Source organism: Artemia franciscana, chromosome 15 (assembly GCF_032884065.1).
Source record: "Artemia franciscana chromosome 15, ASM3288406v1, whole genome shotgun sequence".
In the NCBI taxonomy this organism is placed as follows: domain Eukaryota; kingdom Metazoa; phylum Arthropoda; class Branchiopoda; order Anostraca; family Artemiidae; genus Artemia; species Artemia franciscana.
This window is the reverse complement of record NC_088877.1, coordinates 19,391,652-19,411,445: the sequence shown is the minus strand read 5'-3', so window position 1 is coordinate 19,411,445 and position 19,794 is coordinate 19,391,652. Positions and strand designations below refer to the sequence as shown.

At 35.0% G+C, this 19,794-nt stretch overlaps 1 protein-coding gene across 1 annotated transcript; it reads left to right on the top strand.

The window, feature by feature from the left end:
* Positions 1-2,681: 2,681 nt before the first annotated feature.
* LOC136036143 (uncharacterized) lies at positions 2,682-18,814 on the top strand. The gene is made up of 4 exons (XM_065718177.1): positions 2,682-2,838; positions 7,555-7,861; positions 14,092-15,231; positions 17,379-18,814. Exons 2-4 carry the CDS (start codon positions 7,557-7,559, stop codon positions 18,616-18,618), a joined length of 2,685 nt encoding a protein of 894 aa, XP_065574249.1. The 5' UTR covers positions 2,682-2,838; positions 7,555-7,556; the 3' UTR covers positions 18,619-18,814.
* The last annotated feature ends 980 nt before the right edge of the window (positions 18,815-19,794 follow it).

The window sequence follows — 19,794 nt, the reverse complement described above, 5'->3', positions numbered from 1 at the left end:
CTCTAGAAAAAAAACAATAAATTCGCCCCCTCTAGACATTGAATTTTTTATCCCCCCTAAATTTTTGCAAATTGACGTCATTCTCTGGAGATAAACTCTAGTGTAACTGGAAGATGCTACTAAAACAAACAGAAATTAAATCCATTTTTGTTTCTCAAATGAAAGTAACAAGCAGCATCTAAGTGAAAATAAGCAAAAATCGTCTTGTTTGGGAGGACTGCCACTGAAACATATATTTTTTCTCTGTTAATGCTTCAGAATCAAATACTCTAAACAAGACCAATGTGATACAAAATAATGTTTCTTTTTCGTTTCAGCACTTTCAGTATTAATTAAATAAACGTTTTTAAAAGAAGTTTTTCAAAGAAAAAAATACAGACCTGCAATGGCCAATGACGAGCAAAAATAAAGTCAAATCATGATTCGAGCCAAAAATAAGCAGAAATCAGTATCAACAAATAAATGAAACAAAAATGAAGAAACTGCAATGAATAAACCGAATCAAACTTTAAACGAATGATAATTGCTGCAAACAGGAGTAGGGCTAAGGTCCCTTTATCCCTCTAAATACCAGAGCCTCATTTGCTCTTTAATGGAAATATATTTTATTTCAAGCAGTAGGTTTTGATTCGTAATAAAAAAAAGGTCAATAAATAACTACTGAAAATAAATTGATTGTCTAATATATAATGGGATTCATTCCAGGATGTCTCGGCAATTTCAAACTTATTAATGTTATTAAAGAAAATCTTTTTCAATGCATCTGTTTTCAGTAAAGGCAGATGACGCTCTAGGCCTTCTTGTCTTTTCTCGTCGTTTAAGTTTGAATTATTTTCTTACTTTATTTCTGATCGTATTTAGTTTAAAATTAAGTAAAAAAAAAAACAAGTTTTCAATTGAAAGTAAGGTGCAAAACTAAAACTTAAAATGAAAAGAAATTATTACGCATATGAGGGGTGTGGCCCCCTCCTCAACAACTTGCTCTTAATACTAAATTTTTTTAGTACTTTTAAAAAGCCCCTTATCGTTCAAATTGAACGACCCTTGTGCTTCAGGAGTCGTTCTTAAAGAATTGGAGAATTCAAACCACAAACTGTATGACAATTATTTTATTTTCTTTGAAAAACTTCTTTTGTGGATAAAGTTTTTTTAAATTACTTTATGCTGTTTTTATATGACACTGTTTGAAATTTATATTATTAAGCAACAACTGACATTGCTGGTTAATAAAGAGAATAGTTGAAAAATTTCACTTTCCTGCATAATAATTAGGATTTTGGCTTGCTATTTATTTTTCGGACAAATTTTGTAACACAATTTTAATAATAGCTGTACTATAAATCTGCTGATGGATGAGCAGGGGGAATGCTTTTTCTTAACTGTTTTTTGTCTAAACCAATGCATTTTGAAACAATTTATTAAAAAAAATAGTTCTGACTTTTATCTAAAAAAAGAAAAGTATAATGTCAAAAATCAATAATAATAATATTAATAATAGTAATTATTATTATAATTTATTTGCGCCCTCTATACATACAAAAGATGTGCACAGAGGAATATGAAAAGAAAACAGAAAAATATAAAAATTACACTTCTAATGAAAATAAGTAGATCATAGTTTTTTTGGCGCATAACTCAAAAAACCACTCACAAAACATGACCCATTAATAATAACATAACTCATAAAACACCACCCGTAAGCTTAGCGCATAAATATCTATTTTATTAAAGAAATGACGACAAAACTATTTTTCCATTAAATGAGACAATTACGGGGAAAATCTATTCTATTTTATCTAGATCGTCTAAGAAATCGGTCGTATTGTTGACCCATTTTAATAGTAATATCAAATATTTCGAGTTTTCGTATAATATACCTATTTTTGAACCATAGTGGAATTTCTTAAACATTTATTGTTCAAGATAAGCTCTTCTTTTTTAATTTCCCTTCGAAATACCCCTCTCTCGATATGAATTGGAAAAAAAAAACATTAAAAGACTAGTGTAACGAGCGAGGGGCAGAAATTCGGGCAGTCATTGTTATAATAATTTTTATTCATTTAAGTTTTAATGTGGCCTAACTTAGATATGAAAACTTTTCAATTTAATTTCTTACCGTTTTTACAAAAAAAGACCTTAACACCCCTATCCCTCCGTGGAGCCTTCCCTCTGCCAATAAAAGCTTCCTCCTCAGGAGTCAGACCTTAATTGTCAAATATTATAAAAATAGGATTTCCCCCCCCCTCGCAACACGACTGGTGAAACGATGAGCCACTTTATTAGAATAAGAATTTTTATGGCATTAGCAAATTTTAATGTAACTTGCGACAGGTAAAGGATGGGCCAGCCCTCTCATAGAATAATTTATGTCTGTATTAAGTTTTGCCAAATAAAGGATGTAGAAATATTATGAGTCTGGAAACATCTTAGAAGAGTGTAATTTAGGTTCTGAATCCATTCCTGAGTGTAATTCAATTAACTGAACTACTTTCTAAGATAGCGAAAAGCCTCTTATCTAGGTTTTTGTCACACTCCCTTGTAAAAATGTCCGTAAGAGCCGCGATTAATATAGAATGCACCTTTGTTTATTTGACCTTCAAAAACCCCGATTGCAGCCATATGGATTTATTCAGATGTTTACTTCAAAGGTTTACGTAATTAACCCTTTACCAGGAAAACCTCTCCCCTTGAGGGTGTCAGAGAATAAACAAACATGTTATCGAAGAAAATTTAGTCGACCAGTACAAACTAAATGAGAGACACTGAAATTGTAATTATCAATTTGGGAGTAATAATTTTCGAAGTAGAGTCCAACATTCCGTAGTTGTTTGTTTGAAGGTAAGTTCAGACCCAAGATTAGTTGACTTTTAAATCGTCTTTTTGATTTTTCTGCTGTTAAACTTCCTTAAATGGTAGTGCCAGGAGACCGAGCTTCGCTCGGAGAAAAGAGGTGTTTTTTAGTAAATTTTTCGTAGCTCATATAATTGACTTGTCAATAAAGTGAACATACCACTCGATGCCCTTTTTTATGTTCTTTATGAATATAGTAATCGCTTCTTCCGCAAATTCCAATTTAAGGACTTTTTGATCTATCCTAACCTTATATATGTTTTTTTTTTCGAAATTTAGGAAATCTATTTGCATATCTTTAAAACCTTATAAAATGGAATTGAGCAAAGTTATGAAGCTGAAAACAATTTTGTTGTACTTCAATTAAGCAGAAGATCTATTTTGCAAGGTTTCACTTTTATAACAAACATATTTTTAAAGGTCATCAAAGGTCAGGGCCCTCTCGAGGGAGGAGTGGAGGTAGTTGCTTCAAAATACCTTCCCGGGACATACTTTAGTCTGTAGATTCATCCCTGAAAGTTTCATTTTCCTAACCTAGACCCTTTCCGAGATAGCAAAAAGTCAATTAACTAGAATTTCACCTTCTACTCAAATAACAGGAATTTCATTTTCAGAACTAAAGGCAGATAGAAAGCAACTAGTAACTGAAAATTAAGGTAAAATTTTGTTTCGTCAAAATTTCAATAGGTATAGACCTGTCATATAGGCAAATTTCAGGGCCCTCTAGAGGGAGAAGGAGTGGAGGTGGGTACTTTAAAATACCTTCCCGGGACATACTTCAGCCTGTAGACCCATCCTTGAAAGTTTCATTTTCCTAACCTAAACCCTTCCCGAGACAGCAAGAAGTCAAATCAACTAGAATTTTACTTCTAATTATATTATTGTACTAAATATTATAAGATTATATTGTCTAATTTTTTGTTTCCTGGCCTCCTTACCTAAAAATGCGCCCCTCTTCACTAAAGAACAATCTCTTAAACCATCGACAAAATCGCACACCCAATATCAGAAGTGTTTCCCATATAAAACTGAATTGTAAAAATCCCATCATTGCCAAGTCCACAGGAACTGGCCGACTGAAAAATTAAATAGTATGTAGAAGTATTAAATAGTATGTAGAAGTATTAAATAGTATGTAGAAGTATTAAATACTTCTTTACAGCTTGTGATAGGCATCACAAGCTGTCTAAACTGGAAACTATACTGCGAAGCAGCAAGCCCATCCATTTTTAGCTTTCTAAAATCTCCCTTTAACGAACTAAAAATGCGTAAAGTGGACAGGGTTTTGAAGCCGAGGGAAATGTTCGGGCTGTACAATATGAATGAATAATGACATTAAAACAATACACAATCATCAGAATCCAGCTATATGCAGTAATTAAAAAAAGTAATATATCCTCCTTTTCGAACTTTTAACACCACAGAAGCTTGCCTTTGACTTACCGCAATTTCTGGCTGAAAACAGGGTTGCAATGATGAAACATCATGACCAAAACCAATAAGGTTTAACCAATCAGCAAAAAGTACGTCATAAACATCAACTAACAATTCAACCAATCAGCCATAAGTGATGTCAAAGCCAACTAATCACGGATGACATAAGCTTACGTTAACGTCGAGAAAGTTAGACCAGTCTAGGTATAAAAAGCTCCCTTTTCTCCATTGTGCTTTTTGAGGCTTCATGCCCAATAACTATTAAATAAATATAGAACACAGACCTCGCCCCGCTGCCCGTGGGGCTCATCGACTAATACGCTTCGCTCTATACGTAATGTTACCTGTAAGCGAAATCGGACGTTTCTCTGCCTACCTTTTTGAAATAAACTAGCTATTTATAGATTTCATACCATCATCTTTTCTCCATTTTGAGTCTTTCTTCGCAAATGGTAAGGAATTGCGAAATGATGCAACCGTGTTGCGAAAAAAAGTTTCACATATTCATCATCAACAACTAAAGCAAATGCATCATTAACCAAACAGCCGTTGGAACTGAAGGAGCAAAGTGGAATATAAAGTAAAAAATGAGCGAAGAGACGCACAATTCAGTTGTTCAGTGTTCAGGCTGCTCGTTAAGAATTTACCAACTGGGTGCCATGATGAAACGACTTTTTTTCAAGAGCACAGAGTGCTATCCACTTTGGTGTTCTGCAGTCAATATGGTTCCGTGCGATACCCAGAAACAATTCACCCGGTTTCAATGCCAAAAATTAGTGAAATTTGTTGACCAAAAATAAAAATAATAGTTAAAAATGTAATTTTTTTAGACCGATATAACAGTATAACACGAACGAAGTATAACAGTTCAAAATAGGGATGAAACTTTTTAATCGACAGTGAACAGATATAAAATTTTTAACTGTATGTGTTCGAAATATCCAGTTAAAAATTTTATATCTGTTCACTGTTCATCCCGATTTTGAACTGTTATACTTTCGTCATGGAAAGGCAGTGTGGTTTTCGAAGTTATCTACATCGATAACTAAAGGAACATTTTGCGATGGATCGCATTTGATTATCACACAGTTGCTGGTATTTTGCTATTTATGCTGCACATAATCAAATCCAAAACACGATAATCCGGTCGACTATGTACCTTTCATCAACAACAGTTGTCGACTGGTATATCTTTTGTCGCGAGGCATGTCTCGTGAAATTGGTTTGGAATTCCAACCCATAGGAGGCCCAAGGAAAGTGCTTGAGATAGATGAAGCGAAAATTGAAAGTACAAATATAACAGAGGGAGACTTATTGAAGGACAATGGGTTTTCGGTGGTATAGAGCGTGGTTCCGGTTTGGCCTTCATTATCCCTGTTCAGGATAGAACCGTAGACACTGTGTTGGCTGCGAAAGACAGGTATGTACTGCTAGGAACGACAATCGTTTCTCACTGCTGAAAAGCCTACGGTGCTTTAAAGCATCGTGGCTTCCAGCATCAATCAGTAAATCATAGTAGTAACTTCATGGACACCGACAAAGGCGCTCACACGCAAAACCTGGAGTGCATCTGGAGGAATGTCCGCCAAAGAATCCCAAAATATAGCCGAAAGACCGAGCATATGGCTGGCTATCTTGCTGAGCGCTATCCCGAGCACACGGATATATTTCAGCACTTTCTTGAAGCCTGTGGTAAAGTTTACTCGCCACCGAAGTATGGCTTAGTCTCCGAGCCCCAGCTCGGACCATCAACAGAATGAACTCAAGCTCAGTTACAGGAAAACCACTAGCCCCAGAAAAACACCAAACGGCTTTTTTTAAGGCCACAAATCCCTTTCGAACAACCACTATTATCTGAAAATAGGGAAATCCTTCGCATAGAAGCCAAGCCTGCAACATATTCCGCAAAAATGAAACTACTCAAGGAAAAGTACCAAAAGAAGAACTTAACTCAAAAGAAGAATTTGGTAAGTTAACATATCCACAATCCATATTGTATAAACTCTATAAAACCTATTCGCTTGCGAGAATCACTTCAACTAAATTTTTTTCACCAAGGACTTCCCATAGCCAAAGCATCTTTCAAAACAATAATTTCGAACTGAAAAACTGTATAATTTCAATTCCGTCGAAAGGCATCTCTTCAAATGAACGGAACATAAACGTAAAATTTAACTAATCGCTCTAATTCACCGGTTCACTGGCTAGTTTAAACTCGAAAGTGAAAGTGAACGATTTTGGATATTAGCATTAATGGATGTGTAAGTTTTTAAATTATCTTTCGACTTACTACTATACAGAAATTACCAGTGATGACTGGAAATAGTGTTTAAAATATAATTTCATTCATATTGTACAACCCCAACATTTCCCTCAGCTTCAAAACCCTGCCCACTTACGCATTTTTAGCTTGTTGAAGGGGGATTTTAGAAAGCTAAAAAATGGATGTGCTTCTAGAATTAGCATTTCAAGTGCTATAGTATGGAAACTATGCTGCTTTGCTATGCAGCATAGTTTCCAGTTATGACAGATTGTGACGAAACTAAAGCTTTACCTGATGGTGTTTAGTGCCAAATTCAAATAATTGCGGTCATGCTTTTTAAAACAATCTACCTTCATATTCACTTGTAAATCTAACTTTAAGGAATTAATGGGTTTTTATAAGCATTTTAGAATTATATCTGTGGCATAATTGCTAATGCCAGTTTATTGAGATAAGTTGAACTGTATTGTGAAATTTTTCTTGAAATAGAAATACTATCCGACTATGTTTTTTTAAGTATTTAGTTAGAAAGGTCAATATGCTTAGACAGTTGTGGAAACATATTTTCGCACTTTATTTTAAAGTGGTGCTAATAAAGTTGGTGCTAATAAATATTTTGTATTATTTTAATATTTTATTATTAAAATAGCTAATAATATTTTAATAACAATATTTTAAGGTGTATAATATTTTATATTGTGTATATATTTTTATATTTTGTATTGTATTTTTTTATGTTATGTATTTTACACAGAATATAAAAAATATACACAATATAAAAATAATACAAAAAATACAATATAAAAATATACACAATTCAAAAATAGTAATATTTTATATTGTGTATATGTATTATATTTTGTAAATATTGTGTATATATTTTAAGGTGTATAATAATGTTTTAAGGTGGTGCTAATAAAGTCGAAAATAGAAATTAGTGTAGCATTGATGGTTGGAAATTAATGTTAATTTTACACGGAGACTGGTAATATGTTTTTATGTTACAGTTATGAGACTAAGCATTTATCTGTTGGTGATTGCAATATTTTATCAAGTTCAATCATGGCCAGTGAGCAAAGACGATCTAGCATCCCAACCGGACAGCCAGAAAACGACCAATCAGGAACCTCACCGCCAACGAGCGATTGGGTCCGCCAAATCGAATACGAAATGGGGTACTCAAGGTATGGGTCTTCCCCCTCAGGGTGCTCTGGAGCTTATGCGAGCGCAGCAAATCCGGCGAGAACAGGAGACCCAGCCTTCTTTCGGCGAGGAGATTAAATCTGGGCTTCAAAAACTGGACCCAGGCCTTCCGTAAGTTTGTTGCCTATTTTATATTCAACTTAAGTGCGACTCCCAATTACGCTGTAACTCCCTTAAAGGAGTCAATTCTCTAGCTTCGTCCTTTTCATATAGCCTCCAAGGGATTCACCCTAGATTACATAGGTTCCATTGGCAGATTAATTTTGAGTAATATCTCCATTCTGTAGAATCTCCCTATAATGGAGAGATCCACTCATCGATAAATGTAATAATCTATATAAACTTTTACGTGAACAGCTGAATTACTGTATAGTTAAACTATGAAATAGACTGTCTCTATAGGCAATGTAAATGTAATACGGTAATCATTTTTGTTGCAAAATTCTTGAAACTTTCTCTTAGCCTAAACAAACATTTAAAACCTCTGATGATGCAGAATTCAGCCAGGGTATGAGGTCCAAAATCCTTTTTTTTGCCTGATTTGTGCAGTAGATTTATGAATTAATGTTTTACTTATAGAACACATAGTTGGCCAAGTTCATCCAATCTCGGGTGTTTTTGGAAGTAAAAGTATGAAGGGGGATTATGGAGGTTGAACGGATAGAGAGGACTTATAGAGGTGAAGGGGTGTAGGGGGCTTATGGAGGTTGAACGGGTATAAATAATACTTGGGAAAAACAAACTTAAATATGGTGTTTCAGCTTTTTAAGCATTGCCAAATTGCAAGCTTTTATTTTCTCTAGAACGTAATACGTTTCCATCTTAACGTAAAATAACGTTAAATAGGTTTCCTTGTGTGTTTAAACGATTCATTAGACATGGGAAATATTCACCCGGTCCGCCATAATCTGAACATGTTTCCTTTCCTAAAAAAAAGAACATCTTCTGGGCAATTAGTCTGCTTGGAAAAAGCATGGTTGCAGCGAGAGCTACAACCTAGCAAGGAACAATCCACGGCCTGCAGTAACCGGACGTTTAAAAAGGTGTTTGGAAAAAACCCTGTAAAGTTAGAATTGTCATTTGAAGCTGATTCAGAAATGGTAACTCATTTCAATTAGTGGCAATAGTAAAGAGGATGTTATTGTTGTATCAAACAGTTCGTGGTAACGAACTGTAGTAAGGAGCGACCCGGCTCAATAGTAACCAAAACTCTAAAAAATGGAATTTTGATACCAATAGCTATGTCAAAAGAATCAAATTTTAATGCTGATTTTAAATATATATGTTTCATCAAGTTTAATCTTACCCATCAAAAGTTACAAGCCTGAGAAAATTTGCCTTATTGTAGAAAATAGGGGGAAACAACCCCTAAAAGTCATAGAATCTTAACGAAAATCACACCATCAGATTCAGCGTATCAGAGAACTCTTCTTGTAAAAGTTTCAAGCTCCTATCTACAAAAATGTGGAATTTTGTATTTTTTTTTGCCAGAAGGCAGATCATGGATGCGTGTTTATTTGTTTGTTGTTTTTTTTCCCAGGGGTGATCGTATCGACCCAGTGGTCCTAGAATCTTGCGAGAGGGCTCATTCTAACGGAAATGAAAAGTTCTAGTGCCCTTTTTAAGTGACCAAAAAAATTGGAGAGCACCTAGGCCCCCTCCCACGCTAATTATTTTCCCAAAGTCACCGGATCAAAATTTGAGATAGTCCATTTATTCAGCGTAGTTAAAAAACTTTATAACTATGTCTTTGGGGACGACTTACTCCCCCAAAGTCCCCGTGGGAGGGGCCACAAGTTACAAACTTTGACCAGTGCTTACATATAGTAATGGTTATTTGGAAGTGTACAGACGTTTTCTGGGGGATTTTTAGGTTGAGGGGGGAGGTTGAGAAGAGGGGGATATGTTGGGGGAACTTCCCTTTGATTAATTTGTCATGGGAGAAGAAAAGTTTCATGAAGGGAGCGCAGGATTTTCTAGCATTATTTAAAAAAAAAAAACAATGAAAAAATAAATATGAAAGTTTTTTCAACTGAAAGTAAGGAGAAGCATTAAAACTTAAAACGAACAGAAATTATTACGCATATGATGGGCTCACCTCCTCCTAATACCTCATTCTTTACGCTAAAGCATTTTTAGTAATTTCAACTATTTATTCTACGGCTTTTGTGATTCAGGGCCATTCTTAAGAAATTGGGACAAATTTTAAGCTTTAGTGTAAAGAGCGAGGTACTGACGAGGGGGTGAACCCCTTCATCTATCTATATATATAAAAATAAGTTGTCTGTGTGTGGATCTGTGGATGGATCAGGTGACGTCATGTTTGTTCGCATATGACGTCTGAATTATTTCACACTAATACAAAAGAAGAAAAAAACTAAAAAAGGTAAAAACTACAAAAAAAAACTAAAAAGAAAAAAAAAACTAAAAAATCTAAAAAACTAAAAAAACTAAAAAAAGGTAAAAATCTAATAACTAAAAAAAAACTGAAAAAAATAAAAAAAGGCAAAAACTACAAAAAAAATAAAAACTAATAAAAAAACCAAAAAAGCTAAAAAACTAAAAAAACTAAAAAAACTAAAAAAAGGTAAAAAACTAAAAAAAACTAAAAACTAAAAAAGAAAAAAACTAAAAAATAGGAAAAAACTGAAAAATAAAAGAGAAAAAGAAAACTAAAAAAATATGAATAAATATATATAAAAATAAGTTGTTTGTGGGTTATGTCTGTCTGTCTGTCTGTCGAGTGACGTCGTGTTTGTCCGCATATGATGTCTGAATTATTTCACACTAATACAAAAGAAGAAAAAAAACTAAAAAAGGTAAAAACTACAAAAAAAACTAAAAAGAAAAAAAACTAAAAAAGCTAAAAAACTAAAAAAAACTAAAAAAAGGTAAAAAACTAAAAAAAAACTAAAAAAAGGTAAAAAACTAAAAACTAAAAAAAACTGAAAAAACTAAAAAAAGGCAAAAACTAAAAAAAAAACTAAAAACTAATAAAAAAACTAAAAAAGCTAAAAAACTAAAACAACTAAAAAAAACTAAAAAAAGGTATAAAACAAAAAAAAACTAAAAACTAAAAAAGAAAAAAACTAAAAAAAAGGAAAAAACTGAAAAATAAGAGAAAAAGAAAACTAAAAAAATATTAATAAATATAAATATAATATAAATTAGCAATCAACAAAGCACCGAGACACAAATGACGACCGGGACACAGGGAGTATAAATGACGACCAGGACATAAGTAAAAAAAAAAACTAAAAAAACTAAAAAAAATGGTAAAAACTACAAAAAAACTAATAAAAAAACTAAAAAATCTAAAAATCTAAATAAACCAAAAAAGAAAAAAAAGGGAAAAAAATAAAGGAGAAAAACAAAACTAAAAAACGAATGTATATACAGACCGGGACACCGGGATACAAATGACGACCGGGACACAGGGAATATAAATGACGACCGGGACACAGGGACACAACTACAATGGGGACGCCGGGGGGCACAGGGGGATATAAATGACGACCGGGACACCGGGACACAAGGAATATAAATGACGCCCGGGACACTCAAAGAGAAATCACAGACTGGAACACCGGGACACAAATGACGACCGGGACACAGGGAATATAAATGACGACCGGGACACAGGGACATAACTACAAAGGGGACGCCGGGGTGCACAGGGGGATATATAAATGACGATGGCGACTCAGGGAATGGTCGATTAGCAATCACCATCAACAAAGCTCAAGGGCAATCATTAGAATCATGAGGTATAGATCTGAATACGGGTTGTTTTCCCATGGACCATTATATGTTGCATGTTCAAGAGTCGGTAAACCTGACAATCTATTTATATGCACAGACAATGGGACAGCAAAGAATGTTGTATATTCGCAAGTTTTACGTAGTTAAAAACATATATATATATATATATATATATATATATATATATATATATATATATATATATATATATATATATATATATATATATATATATCTATCTATATTCACAGGTGGGACATAGGGATGTAACTAATATGGGACATACAATGGCGCGTAACTAATATGGCGCGTAACGACTTACGCGCGCGGGGGGGCTTGGGGGGGCGCGAAGCGCCCCCACCAACTAGGTGTTGGGGTGGCGCGAAGCGCCACCCCAACAGCTAGTATACGTAATAAAAACATGAGAATACAGAAGTTCGTTACGTAAGCTAATTTGTAAGTTACGTATATCTTTTTGCTAATAAAAACATTCGTAAAAATTAAAAATTCTAGTTGCCTTTTTAAGTAACCAAAAAATCGGAGGGTAACTAGGCCTCCTCCCCAGCTCCTTTTTTTCTCAAAATCATTCGATCAAAACTACGAGAAAGCTAATTAGCCAAAAAAATAAATATGCAAATTTCGTTTTAATTATTCATCTGCGGAGAGCCAAAATCAAAACATGCATTAATTCAAAAACGTTCAGAAATAAAATAAAAAAAGTTTTTTTTAACGGGAAGTAAGGAGCGACATTAAAACTTAAAACGAACAGAAATTACTTCGTATATGAAAGGGGCTGCTTCCTCATCAACGCCCCGCTCTTTACGCTAAAGTTTTTTACTGTTAAAAAGTAGAGTTAAGAGAAAGAGTCAAACTTTAGCGTAAAGAGCGGGGCGTTGATGAGGAAGCAGCCCCTTTCATATACGATATCTGTTCGTTTTAAGTTTTAATGTCGCTCCTTACTTCCCGTTAAAAAAAAAAACAACTTTTTTTTTATTTAGTATCCAAAGTATAGCTGATATAAAGAAGTTCGGTTCATATTTGGATTGAGCATCCCAGAAAAATATTAGCGAAACATGACAAATAGATACAAATACAGGAACTAGCTATTATATAATTTTACACCAGTGACATAGTTACTATCGATAGAAGATACTGTTATGTTTAAAAATTTATTGCAGATACAGAAAAACTTACTTCATATTTGGATTAAAGAAAAAAAAAACAGTTTTTTTTCAATTGAAAATAAGGAGCAACATTAAAACTCTTTTTTAGCAAAATTATTGCGTATATGAAGGGTTGCCCTTCTACTCAGGACCTTGCTCTTCGCGTTAAGTATTTAGCGCTTTTAAGAAAGCTTTCTATTCAATTTAAACGGGCCCTGTGTTTCAAGAGTCGCTCTCTACTTTGTCATCTTTTTTATCTCAATTTATAAAAGGTCGACGCAAAAATACAAACTAAATCGAAGAACAGTCAAATTTCATATACTGATATGAAACTGAATTCAAATTGAACAGGTAATCTGAAAAATTATGGCATTCCGCATGAATTGGAAATTGTCAAGTTGTACTGAAATATCTTTAATAATCATTTTTGTTCGAAATATTAAGGGAGAAATGGAGGCCCAGAACATATCCAACTGATTGTGTAATAGAACGAATTTTAAGATTAGAAATTTCAAAATAAAATGGGTTTTTATTCTCCTGTTTCTATAAATCTAAGGTTCTTTTTTTCTACAACTGGAAAACCAATTTGCTGTAGTTGGAGTAGTGTGAGCAACTATTTGAGCCAAACAGTTAATATCTGCTCATCTTTCTTTGTGCGTGTACTCTTCAGTTATTCCATGATTTTTCCCTGTTTTTTTTTTCTCCTTATTTTTCCTCTTCTGCCATTTTATACCAGTTTTCAACTGTCTCATTTTAGTCTTAACCTTACATCAACGCTTGTGCATGTCATATATTGTCCAATGAGTCTTCAAATTCAAAAGAATTTAAACGTCAATGAAAAAAAGGGTCACGGGTTGTCATCATTTTCTAGGTCTTGGTGGTTAAATAGGTAATATTAAAATAAGTTGAAATGAATTGTCAATTTAAAATCAAGATGTGTTTTTTTTGTATGTTTGTTTCTTCCATCTCTTCTAGTATATTACCGTGACTGTCAAATTTGTGACTGTAGACATTCACCGATGAATGTCCGAAATACTTTTTCTCCTTGGATTTAGTCAACGTTACCAGTCAACTTTTTTAATTTAATGCAAGGTTTGATGATCATAGGTTAGGTTAGCTTATGTTAGATTTTTATCCCGTTTCTGATATTTATAACCTAATTTAACCTAAACTGACATAACCTAACTTTAACTTTTGTCGTCATAGCTTGCATAAAACTGAAAAAGCTGACTCACAAAGCTAATTGAATATCCAAACAGAGAAAAAAAATTGCGGACATTCACTGGTGAATATTGACATTAATCAGATTTCGGACATTCACGGTAATATATATTTACGCTAATCTTGCCATTTTGTTGATGAAAATTCATTGAAGAATGGGTAATTTTTATTCATTAAATAGCGAATATTTTACAGGACGGAGAAACCATTTGGAGAAGAAACAAAAGAATGGTTTGAAAAGACGGGAGAAACAATCAAGAGTGGTTATAAATCGTTAAAAGACCAAACGTCCTCTGCCGCTGATACTGTAGGCCAGCAAGCTCAAGATGTAAAAAAATATGCTGATGAACAAACAAAAAAACTAAGGCAAAAGCGCCAGATTTCGGAAGACGTTAAAGACGTTATTTCCCGTGCTGGCGAAAGAGTGAAAGCGGGAATTGAAAAAGCTGCTGAACATGGTGAAAAACTCAAAGAAGCAGTCGATAAAAATTTGGGAGAAGAAGGAAGACAATGGATGGAAGAGCAAAGTGAGAAAGTTAAAGAAGGCTTTTCTGCTGTAAAAGATGCAGCCATGGAAAAGGCTAATGCACTAAGTAAATCGGCAGCGACTGCTCAATCAGCAAGCACACTGCACACTGCAGCTAATAAGCTTGGTGAAGCAACTGCTGACGTTAGAGAACACGCAGCACATAAAGCAGAGAGTGTTATCGATCAAGCCGTTGGTATGATGAAAGAAGCTGGGGAACGTATAAGACAATCAAGAGATACGTCAAGTCAGGAAGCAGTAGATAAAACTTCGGAGGCTATTGAAGAAGGGTATGAAAAGGCCCAGGAATGGATAAAAGAACAGACTTTAAAGCTGAGAGAAGGTTATTTTGTTTTGAGAAAATCAATAATGGAAAAAGCCGGTGAATTGACAGAAAAAGTTGTTGATACCGCTGGAGCAGTAAAAGAAAAAGCCTCTGAAACAGCCCAGAGCGTGAGCGAAGATGTTAAGAAGGGTGCTTCAAAGCCAGTAGACGAGACACGTGATACTATGAAAAATATAGCAGCAGGAATTAGACACAGAAGACAAACAAATGAAGAAGAAGAAACAAAAAGCACTGAAAATTCCGAGGAGCAAAGTAGAGGGAAAAGTGGCCAGCTTTTTACGGAAGAAGAAATCAGACAAAAAGCGAAACCGACGTCGCAGTGGGGAAATAAAGGTGCTCTCTTACCTCCTCAAGGAGGCTTAGAGCTGATGTTCATGCAGCAGAAAGCAAGAGAGTGGGAAGAGCAGCCTTCTTTGGGAGAAGAGCTGAAATATGGAATGAAAAAGTTGGACCCTGGATTTAAGTGAGTGTACCCTCTTTGCTTATAGGCGTTAATTGTATAGATTAGTCAACGACAGCCAAAGCAACTAAATGTTGAATTTGGGTGGTTAAAATGGACGATCCGGGACCCAAAAATACAACCTATTCTCTACAAAAAAGCCTTGTGTATTTTACATGGTAACCGTTTTGCTAGATCAGTTGGCAACGCGGGCCCAATCGGTAAATATACTATATTTTATGCTGTAATTCCTCAAAACCTGTAATTGTAGGGAATATTTTTAATTTTCTAGGGATGAAAAATGTTAGCGTACCCTTGCTTATTTCTGAAGTGGAAATATGCAATGTATCTTGATTTACATTGGATGTTCGCTAAATTGCTGGGAGCTTTTTGCAAAAATATAATTATTTTAATGTGACGTGATGGATCGGTGAAACGGAATCGCGAGCAAATGAAGAGCTGTAGCTACTTTTGTCTGACCTCATATTTTTGTTTTGTTTTTCCGTCAACAGAAAATGCCTGCTTTCTTCAAAGCGTTTTGTTCCCAAATACACTTGCAGATATTTATAATAGATTTGCCACATTCTAGGAACAATAATTGAAATTCAAAACAGCAAATTCAAAGGGACAATAAAATCGGTTCTTACTTGTCTTTGCTATTCCAATCCACCTTTTAGACGAATAGCATCAAATACACAAAGTAACTAACAGAAATATTGTAATTGTAAAAGGAATAACTTAATGTTTTTTTTTTCCTCCATCTAATTTCAATAAAATGGCATTAAACCATGTTTTTGTGAAGAAATAACTGAAATGTCATAAATGGATAGTAAACATTGAGTAACAATATTTTCCTAATTGAAAGATTGTATTTTGGAAGTTCATTTTTTCCATATTCTGAATGGTTTGTGATGGTGTTCATGTAAACTCAACCCCCTCAACCCCCAGTCAACCCAAACTAAACTCTGCAACTGAGCTCTATTAAACTTGAACCGCGTTTGTACGTGCAACTGGTTACATAATAGAACGATTATACTAAATTTGACTCACGTTGGGGCTTAGATGAAGGATCAAAATGCTCTAGGGTTACAGTGAATGAGTGTTGAGATGAACGGGATTGAGTTAAATCGGGCTGAAATATGTGGGGGTTGAGTTGCAATGGGGGTTGAACTACAGGCAGTGTTTATTTGTGCTTTATTAATGTGCTTGATTTAAATGGAGTAGAGTTGAATGAGTTGGATTGTTTTGGAATCGTTTGTAATTACCAAAATACTAAATAGAAAAAGCGGGGAGAACGAATAGTTTGTCAGAGGTTATCGTGATGTTACATCTAGTCGAACAAATTTTGAAAAGTGAAAACTAGTTCTAAGGATAATATCCTGGAATGAGCAGAAATGCTTATGGGCAATCCTAATAACTGAATGGTATCTGCAGACATGAATATACAATGATTTGGAGGTAGTGGCTCGAAATTAGTTGTGACAGACATTGACTTTTCTTCTTTACTTCTTCTTTTCTTTATTCCCTGTTCTCTTCCCCTGCAACAAAAGATTTGATTTTATTTGACCCATAGAGCGGTCCTTGAAAGTTTCGAGCTAATTTCACTCCCAATACCAAGCCTGCTTTTTTCGCTGTAATACCCATGTGTAACAATGGGCAGTTTACGTTATTTTTGGCCCTTTCACCCGAGCTGTGGAGGTCATGCCATCCCTGGAGGCATATTTATCGAGTCTTTTGACTATTTTGAACAGAATAGCGATTCAAAAGTTAAACGGATGTCTTGGGGGCTACGGGGGTCAGCTGCCAGAAGAATCACTAGAAGGGTTGTTTATTTTGAGAAGTTTCTACTCTTAGCACTATAGATTTCAATTTTTAAACCAAATTATTTCCTTTCTGGAGTTTCTACGATGTCCATATGAAGTTGTCTGGGGAAAGAAAATATATTGAACGCTTGTTACTCTTAGGCTGCACAGTGCGCCAGAGAGCTATAAAAGAAATTTCATTCAATTCTATATAGACAAATTTTCAGAAAAAATATATAATTAGAAGAACTTGTTTCAAAATTATCTTGCAGACGCTATATTATTTTCTAGTTTCTCATTTATAGCTACAAAGCCTTTTGTAATATATTTTGTGTTTTTACACCATAGTAAAATACTTTTTTTTTTCAGTACGGAACGTCCGATTGGCGAATCAATTAAGGGTGGATGGGACTCCATGACCCAAAAAGCCAAAGACTTAGGAGCTGGAGCTAAACAAAAGGCAGAACAGGTCGGTGAGACAATTAAGGACACAGCTAGTGATATTCAAGGTAAAGGTTCACAAGCCGTAGAGTCCGTTAAGCAAGGAGCTGAAAACGTTCGTCAGCAAACTCGTTCCAGGCGTCAAATTTTAGTTGTTGATGAGGTTCCAGAGGACGTGTTAGTTGAGGTAGATGATGATGAGTCGGATCTTTTAGTAGAAGGTCCCTTTTCAAACAGAGAAGAATCGAGACCCGTTGGTGAAATTGTATCACCAATAGAAATAGTTGCAGATGAAGTTGACATTCCTTTTGCATCTGTTGATGTAGTCCTACCACTAAAGAAACGACAAGCTGATGCTAATATAGATATTGTTACTGACCCTGACAAAAGTGAACAGGACAAACCCGTGATCAGTTTCGAAGAAGGCCAGGAAGAAGACAAGATAAATATAGACATGTCTGCCGCAGATCAAAAACCATGGCCAAGTAGTAGTAATCCTGAAACTAACCAAGAGAAGCGAAAGAGACAAACGATAATCTTTGAAGATGAAAATGATTATGACGACGACCCCTCATATCGTTCATCTCAAATTACTATTGATAGCTTCGATACCCCATACACTAATTTCGGACAAGGAAGACAATATGAATATCAAGAACCGTATCCTTATTATCGTAAAAAAAGAGAATCTATGATAAATTTGGCTGAAAATGCTAGAAAACAGGCATCCGGGGAGGATGATGGCGGAAGTAGCTCTGAATCAACAGAAGACGAACGTACAAATCAGCGTTCAGAAAGTGCTGAAAGCGAGCCTTCTGCTGTTGCGAGTCACTTGGTAGATACGCCAAAAGATGTTTCTTTTTCTTTAGATGAACCAGCTTCAATTTTAAGAAAGAAACGAAATAGTGAAGGAATTCAGCGAAAAAAACGTTTTGGGCTAGGTTTAGGGCCATACAACAGACCAGGAATTAATTTTGGTTTCGGTATTGGTGGGCTACCCTTAGGTGGTGGTGTGTTTGGACCTTTTGGACCTAGTAGTGGTGTTATTATTGAAGAGGGATACGATCCATCTCCCTACGGCCCTTATAATGACCCTTGGAGTAATCCTTGGGATAATCAGTGGGGTGGCGGTAATCAGTGGGGTGGTGGTTTTCCTTTCCGTCGATAAATGTCGTTCTTTTTTGGACTTTCTTAAATTCTTAGAACATATTGTTCTTTTGTGATATAATTTCGGATGTTTTTATACAAAAGAGAAAATAATCTGGTTGTTTAATTGCGACTGACAAGCAAACTAGTAGCTGTGATTTTTTATACGTCTTATTTCTTATGCATATTGTCTTGCAAATAAACTGGTTGCCAAATTATATTGTTTTAGACTTTTCTCATATGATTCTTGATTTGATTCTGACAGCTCAAGGCACTACGCATTTCTTACTGTTTTTTTATATATCCAAATATGATACAACTATGATTGATATTGAAAACTTTTTTTCAGTAATTTCCCTGTGGATGTTCTGCATTTTGAAAATAAAAAGGGAGCTACATATTTTAAGAGCCCAGTAAGAGGGAAAATGAACAATCAATTACTGGAACTTCATAGCATTATGGGTAATTTCGAATCGGCAGGACGGGCTCTCAAGGAATCTTCCTATACCTTCCATGTTAAATATTTGGAGTTTGCCTAACGTTCATGAATTAGTGATTTCGGCGGTTTTATGGCACTTGGTATCCACCAAGTTACGTAGTGATCGTAAATTCTGTCGGTTTACCTGTCTCGGTTTTAATACTTCAGGCACTTCCAGGTAAGCTAGGACGATGAAATTTGGCAGGCGTATCAGGAACCAGGCCATATTAAATTAGAAATTGTCGTTTCCCCGATTTGACCATCTGGGAGGAAGTGGGGGGACGGTTAAATCGAAAAAATTATAAAAAATGAGGTATTTTTAACTTACGAGCGGGTGATCGGATCTTACTGAAATATGATATTTAGAAGGATATCGTGTCTCAGAGCTCTTATTTTAAATCCCGACTGGATCCGATGACATTGGGAGAGTTGGGTGGGAACCTAAAATCTTGGAAGACGCTTAGAGTGGGGGATCGGGATGAAACTTGGTGGCAAAAATAAGCACAATTCCTAGATACGTGATTGACATAACCGGAACAGATCCGCTCTCTTTGGGGGTGTTGGAGGGAGGGTTAATTCTGAAAATTTCGAAAAAAATGTATTTTTGACTTACGAAGGAGTGATCGGACTTAATGAAGTTTCATATTTAGAAGTACCTAGTAACTCAGATATCTTATTTTAGGTTCCAACCGGATCCAGTGTCATTGGGGGAAGTTGGGG

Bases quoted from the DNA above. Each gene is read 5' to 3' on its own strand.
- LOC136036143 (XM_065718177.1), top strand. From the start codon at position 7,557: ATGAGACTAAGCATTTATCTGTTGGTGATTGCAATATTTTATCAAGTT. The intron at 7,862-14,091 runs GTAAGTTTGTTG...AATATTTTACAG, and splicing joins AAACTGGACCCAGGCCTTCC to GACGGAGAAACCATTTGGAG. The intron at 15,232-17,378 runs GTGAGTGTACCC...TTTTTTTTTCAG, and splicing joins AAGTTGGACCCTGGATTTAA to TACGGAACGTCCGATTGGCG.